A 7,357-nucleotide genomic window follows, 5' to 3' on the forward strand; every position below is an offset into this window, starting at 1 on the left:
GTTGTCCAATGTCATTCAATGTTGGGTAGTGAATTCAACCCAGTTGTACCTAGGCGGTACTTGAAGGTATGTCATTAAATATATAGACAATGGGTAGTTTTACTTACATGAGATTGTCGTGGTCTATTTGTCACTAGTTTCAAAGGTTTTTCCAATTTATTTTCTGGTCTAGTTGCTTAGAATTTGGTGGGGATTTGTTGGAATCACAAGTTTGAGGTGTGAACTCTCCACAATCCAAGTACCCTAGAAGTTTTTCAAGGTGTTGAATCCATATATAAGATGAAAATCCTTATAAACAACACAAATCAAGATTTGACAAAAAAACTTATTGAACAAATCTTATTTACAAATTAAGAATCTCCATAATAAAATGGGGATGAATCTTAATGATTAAAAAGCTTGTTACATGTTATATATATATGTGTGTGTGTGTGTGTGTTTAACTTGTATATTAACTCATTATATCATTAATAAACATCATTATTATTTTAAACAGAGTTATGATTTTGATAATTTTTATGGTTTTTATTTTTATTTTAGCAACTTGAAATGTATAATGAAATAAGTGATTTTTATTTTTTTCAAATTGACTTTCCTCAAGTTTTGAGCAACATATCCAACACTTCATCCTTGTAAACTCCAATCTCGTTCCAAAAAGTTCCATTATGTTACTCTATATTTGCTAATTAATTAAACATTAATATGGAAAGTAAGATACTATTTAACTATTTTATATTTTAATTTTTTAGTTCAAATTTAGCTATACAATTGTGAATAAGATTATGATTTTTAGTTATTTAAAATATATTTTAAACTACATACTCTTTTTTATTTTCTCGGCAAAGACTAATATCTATTAACTTAAAATAAAAATATTTTTACATGTAAGCGAGACCTCAGAAGAGTCATGAGGCCTCTGTACACAGCAAGTTCGCCTCAGAATGTAAGGATTCTGAGCATAGGTGCTACAAAAAACTTCATAACAGAAAAACATTTCAGATAAGGACCAGAAGATGAGAGAGATTGTGCACGAGAGCATAGAAGCGGGAAGCCATTGCAAGTCTGCCTGTAAAACATTGCTTCTGCCCTGGAACTGAGCAAAAACTTCAAGCTGACGGAGATAAGCCATGTGTTTTATCAAGGAAACCTGAAAACAGTCGTCTGCTTGACAGACAAAAAGCAAAAAGAAACCGAACAGTGCCGCGTGGCCTTAGTCTTCCTTACCCCCGCCAGAGGTCTTCTCATCTGCTGGACGGTCACCAGCCATCCCCAGAACTTCATCGCCGACCTTATCGTCCTCAGGGATTAAAATTGGGCGGTTGGAATCATTCAGAGCTTCATCCCCCTCAGCAGGGAGAATATCGACATGGGGCAGAGTAATTCTCGGGCTATCAGTATGGCCTGTCTGTTCCACCAAAGCTTTCTCTGGGCTGTCCAAGGTCAGAGGCTGCTCGCTGCTCTGAGAGGGTTCCGGAGCGATGCATGCCAAAGGATGGATTTGATTTTCTTCCTCAGAGATAATTAAGGTGATGTGGGCAGAGATCAGAGGTCGATTGAGGTTACTCTGGAATTTAAAATGGGTGGTCTGAAAGGCATTGTTTGGGAGAGGCCGACGAACAGAGCTAGAGGGCTGCACATTCACCTGAGGTGGAGGGAGATTAGCAGGGGAGTGATCAGGGTTATCAGAGCTACTGGGAGAAAGCCGAGAGCCATCACCGAGATTACCTCTGGGTCTCTTCCTGCCCCCTTGTCGAACCATGATGAATAGCAAGAGAAGGGCGACGGAAACCACAGAAACAGCAGAGAGCGCAATTGAAAAGAAAAATGCGTGAGCCAGAGAAGGATGAGTGAGCTGCTTACCCCTGAGACGTGCTTGAAACCTGCAAGGCACACCTCTGAGAAGGAGGACTCTCTTGCTTCCAGGAGAAATCGCGAACCAGAACTCAGAACCAGAGTAATTGAAACACACCGTGAAAGGGAAGAGCTGGGTGGTAATGAATATAACCGTCCTCGCCATGCTTCGAACCAAGTAAACCATAAATGCGCAAACATCACCGTTGCCGTCGAACTGCTGATCATCCATTTTACCTGAGGTGAAGGTCTGGGGAGCCCCGCTGCTCTGCTGCATGCAGTACGCGGTAGTAACAGTTGGCGTCAGAGCCATTTATGACCGCAGTAACACCCGCATCCGGGGGCTCCCTTTCCTCCTGATGCTTGTCTCTCTGTATGAGATTGTCGAGCTCCAGGAGTTGAGAATCAGTGGCTAGGCTAGAAATTGGTCCAACATGAATTTGTAATCCGCATTCCACTCCTATATTAGCTAGAAAGTCCGCTACTTTGTTTCCTTCCCTGCGGGTGTGCAACAGGGTGACTGCTCTGTTGGTTGAAAGCCAACATTCAATATAGTGAAGTCTGTTGGCTAGTCTCCAACTGTTACAAACTTTGCATGAGGGGGAACCCTGAAGGATTCTTGTAACCATATTGATTATAATTTGGGAATCACCCTCTACTATTAGAGGAAAGAAACCTCTGCCTTGAGCTATTTGTAACCCTTGCCAGAGACCCTCCAGTTCTGCTGAGTTGTTGGTGTCCCATCCTTTAGAACCTAGGAAGGTTAACAAAGGATCTCCCTTGTGATTTCTGAATAGCCCTCCAAAGCCAGATTTCCCTGGGTTTCCTTTTGAAGCTCCGTCAAAATTTAGCTTGTATATATGGACGGGAGGAGATAGCCATTTCTGAGGAGATTGGCTTCTTGGCAATTTTGTTTCTTTGTGCATCTGATCGAGCTTCCATTTAAAATTCCAGTTAGCCCATATAGATTGTGCTTGGGGGTTTGATGGGAAATCTTCCTTGTACCAGGTTTTGAGAGAGATGGTTTCTTCAATGTTTTGACAGATTATGTTCCATATGTCTTCCAGATGTCTATGATGGTCCTTGAATATTCTGTTGTTTCGTTCTTTCCAAATGGCCCACATGATGAATCCTGGAATAAGCTTCCAAAGGAAATTTAAGATTTTACTTTGGTAAGGGTTATTGGTCCAGTTGCGGATAGTAGCAATAATGTCTCCATTGATTCTTCCTTCCTTTTGACAGTGAAAACTGGCTTTCTCCCAGAGCATTCGTGCCAGCGGACAGGAGTGCATGAGATGCTTTGTAGTTTCCTCCTCTTGTTTGCAGTTCAGACATATGGAAGGGCCTTGAAAGCGTCTTTTCCTTAAGTTATCCCACGTTAAAATTTTGTTGTGACAAAGGATCCAAAGAAATGTGGAGATTTTCGGCCATAATGATGGGTCCCATACTTTGTTCCAAAGAGGATCTGGCAGCATATGCTCTTTGATTATGATGTTGTAGGCCTCTCTTGTAGAAAAAGAGCCTTTTTCTTCATAACCCCACCTTAGAATATCTTTATCCTCAGAGTATTGAATTCTTCTTTTTGTTAATTCTGTGTCCAGGGTTTGTTGAATATGGGCTTGTTCATGCCTTAAAATTTGATCCGCTTCTAACCATTCCCTGTAATCATGGTTCGAAGAATTGCTCCAGAAGTTTTTGACTACCTCTTGTGATTGCATTTCCTGCTCCAAATGAGGATGAGGCGGGATTTGATATTTTAGTTTAGGTAACTGCTGCCATGAGTCTCCCCAAAATCTTGCTGTGCTACCATTTTTCACCTCCCAGAAGCTGTGCTGCTGAATGAGGGTCTTGTGTTGCTGGGCCGAGTTCCACATAATTGATCCCAGGGTGACCTCTGATAGTCTTATCCGTTCCTCTATTGGACAATTCCTGGCATATTTCGCTGTCCAAAGAGAAGCCCATGGAGTATATGGCTTAGCTAGCCATTGCCACCAAATTCAAGCTCCCATAACTTTATTGCTATGAGAGGGATCCCTTAGACCTATTCCGCCTCCTTTCTTTGGTAGGCAGGCAGTCTCCCATTTGACCAGAGCCCACTTTCGCTTATTGCCATTACTGCCCCAGAGAAAAGATCTTTGAAGGAGGATGAGTTCTTTGAGAACCCATTTGGGGGCAGCTAAAATGGAGAATAGGTATAACGGCATGGCTTGAAGAACAACTTTTATTAGAACAAGCCTGCTTGCCATATTGAGAGATCTGTGAGTCCAAGAGGATAGCCGAGCTTCCAGGTTCTCTAGAAGGATTTTCCATGAAGAGTGCTTAAGAGCCGAGGCAATCAGGGGAGCACCAAGGTAGGTGGAGGGAAGTTTTGCTGAGGAGAATCCCAAAATGCGGATAATTGCAGACTGAGTGGGAGCTGGAGTATGAAAGAAAAAAATGTGCGATTTGGATTTGTTGATGGAGGCACTGGAGGCATCAGAGAAATCAGAGAGAAGAGTTTTGAGTTGACGCGCTTCTTGGACTGAGGGATGCCCATAAAGCATGTTATCGTCAACGAACTGCTGGTGAGTGAAAGCAGGGGAATTATGAAATGAAAGGCCTCTGAGGAGCTGGGATTGCTGAGCAGATTTGATGTTGCGGCCAAGACCCTCAGCCATTATGACAAACAAAAATGGGGAGAGGGGATCACCTTGCCGGATCCCTCGAGAAGGATGAAAGGTAGCAGATGGGATGCCGTTGATTAAAATGGAAAAGAAGGAGGAAGAAATAAGGCTCATGACCCATCTAATCCAGGGGGCAGCAAAACCAAAAGCAGTTAAAACTTTTTCAATATACATCCAACTTAGGCTATCAAATGCTTTTGAGAGGTCTAATTTAAGCAACATACCTGGCTTTTTAGAGGTTTTCAGAGAGTGGATTATTTCATGAGTCAAGATAATGCCATCAGTGATCTGCCTTCCCTCCACATAACCCGATTGTTTTGGTGAGATAATGATAGGGAGTAACATTTTGAGACGGGAAGCTATGACTTTGGACACGATCTTATAGATTATGTTGCATAGAGCGATGCGTCGATATTTGTCAGGAGTGCTTGGCATATCGACCTTGGGAATCAGAGCTATGAATGTAGCATTCATCCCTGGAAACATCCATCGAAGAGATCGTGACTCCTCAACCACTTGCCAGACTTCCATTTTAATCAGATCCCAGAAGCTATGGAAGAAGTTTGATGTAAATCCATCCGGTCCTGGAGCCTTACCAGCTTTTAGTTGTCGTGCTGCCTGTTCCACCTCTTGTAAGTCTACTGGTTTGAGTAGCAGTTGGTTGTGTTCATCAGTGATGAGTTTAGGAATGTTCCTGGTAATTTTCTCTATCGCCTGTGATCTGTCTCCATTTGGCTCCCGGTGCATTTGCTTGAAGTAATGTAATAGAGCGCCTTCAATATCCTCATGCTTTTCCATTTTGATGCCCTGCTCATTCTGAATTTGAGTAATATTATTATGCATTCTTCGTTGTATGGTTGTACTGTGAAAGAATTTTGTGTTTTTCTCTCCATCTCTAAGCCATCTAACTCTTGATTTCTGCCTCCAAAGCGTTTCTTCTTGCCTAGCCCTTTCTGCAAGTTGCAACTCAAGAGTTTTCTCCTGTTCTAACAATTCCTCTGAACGTCCCTCATCGATAATCTTTTGCTGCAGTTGCTTCATTTCTGATTCAATTGAGCTTTTGCCCTGGAAGATGTTGCCAAAGGAAGTGTGGTTCCAGTGCTTGATTTTACCCTTTAGATTCTTAAGCTTTTGTTGAAATTGGAACATTTTTTATCCTGGAGGTGGGGAAAAATTGTTCCATTCAGTACTGATAAGTTTTTGGAATTCTGGATGGGACATCCAAAAAGCTTCAAAACGAAAGGGCCTGCGTATTTTATTTCCTGGACGTGACCATTGAAGTGAAATGGGCCAATGATCAGAGCCTGAGAGAGGCAAGATGGATGCAGAGAAGTCCCCACCAATGTGGATAGCATTGTCCGATAGCAAGAACCTATCGAGTTTAGAGGCTATCTGCTGATTCCCTGCTCTTCTGTTATTCCATGTAAACAATCCATTGTTGAAAGGTAGGTCTATGAGCCAATTAGCCTGAATGAAATCCTTTAAAGGGAATCCTTCCTGACTACCTCTGCATCGACCTCCTCTTTTTTCCTCCAATCTTGTGATCATATTGAAATCTCCACCTGAGATCCATAAGGGATGCTGCCTGTTTTGGTTGAGAGCAGAGAGGGAATTGAGGATTTCAGCTTTGAGAGAAGCTTCCTGAGGAAAATAAACATTGGTAAGGAGCCCATGTAAATTTGTCCTAGTGATGTGAAAGGATGCTTGTAGGAAGTTCCTATGAGCATGAGTGTTGCTGAGATTTATAGCTCTTGAGTCCCAGAGAATCGCCAATCCTCCAGATGCTCCATCAGCATCCACAACGGCATTGAAACTTCCTGGCCAAATTTTTGCAGCAAATCTGTCTATAGTATTAGAATTACATTTGGTTTCTTGCAAGAACAAAACTTGAGGATTTTCTTGCTTTATCATTTTTTTAAGAATTTGTATCTTTCTTGGGCCATTGAGCCCCCTTATATTCCATGAGATTAACTTCATTGGGACGGATTTTTTTCAGATCTGTAGTACTTGGTTAACTTGGAATACCTACCAGATTCCACTAATAGGTGTCCAATTCTGATTGTCCTTTGTAAATCAATTTTCCTTCCTCTCTTTTTGATGTCCTTGGCTATGAATCTTCCATCCCAGGGTCCTCCAGTTTGTATACCCAGTGAGTTTTGCCTTTGCGCCTTTGATAAAACTTGTTCTAGATTTTCAAGTTGCCCCATTGGTATATCATCAAAGTTATTTGTTGTGCAAGCCTTTTCTAGACCTGGAATGTCCAAGTCCCCTATATCTATTGCTTCTGTTTCTTCCTCCATAAATTGTGGATAATACAGTTCTTCATTAGGGTCTGCTTCTGGATTGGCCTGCGATTGGGGTTTCTCCATCTGCATTGCTTGGGATGTCCATATAGGTTCCTTCTGCTTATCAGAGGTAGAAGCTTCCTTGTTTGGAGAGGCTTCCTGATGTTTGAAGGCTATTACCTGTTTCGACTGACTGTCTTTCATTGCTTCTGGATCTGAAAGGGAGGGAGAATCCATATTGAGATCAGTATGATTAGCTAAGATTTTGAAGCTATTGCTTGTTGAAGGCCCTGAGGGGTTGGATTGTGGCATCTTGGTCTTTGAGGCTTGCTTCTTATGAGATTTCCTGCGATTTGCTACTTTGGTGAAGCCATCTACCTCAGAAGCATCCGTTCCAGAGGAAGGAGAGGGTTTCTGAGTTAATGGGCAATCTCTAAATAGATGTCCCAAGGCATGACATCTGCGGCATCTGAAAGGTACATGTTCATAATCAATCGGTTGAATCCATTCAATATCATCATGAGAAACACTTACCGCATCTGGGAGAGCTTGGTTGAG

At 42.0% G+C, this 7,357-nt stretch overlaps 1 protein-coding gene across 1 annotated transcript; it reads right to left on the reverse strand.

The window, feature by feature from the left end:
• Window positions 1-5,666: 5,666 nt before the first annotated feature.
• Window positions 5,667-6,425, reverse strand: LOC149208010 (uncharacterized). Its single transcript, XM_089398215.1, has one exon. It carries the CDS (start codon window positions 6,423-6,425, stop codon window positions 5,667-5,669), a length of 759 nt encoding a protein of 252 aa, XP_089254341.1.
• Window positions 6,426-7,357: the final 932 nt, after the last annotated feature.

The sequence above is a fragment of the Pinus tabuliformis genome, chromosome 1_2, assembly GCF_031772625.1.
Source record: "Pinus tabuliformis cultivar Carrire ecotype Pingquan chromosome 1_2, CPIR1, whole genome shotgun sequence".
NCBI classification, from domain to species: domain Eukaryota; kingdom Viridiplantae; phylum Streptophyta; class Pinopsida; order Pinales; family Pinaceae; genus Pinus; species Pinus tabuliformis.

Excerpts from the sequence above, each read along its gene's own strand:
- LOC149208010 (XM_089398215.1), bottom strand. The coding sequence starts at position 6,425 with ATGATAAAGCAAGAAAATCCTCAAGTTTTGTTCTTGCAAGAAACCAAA.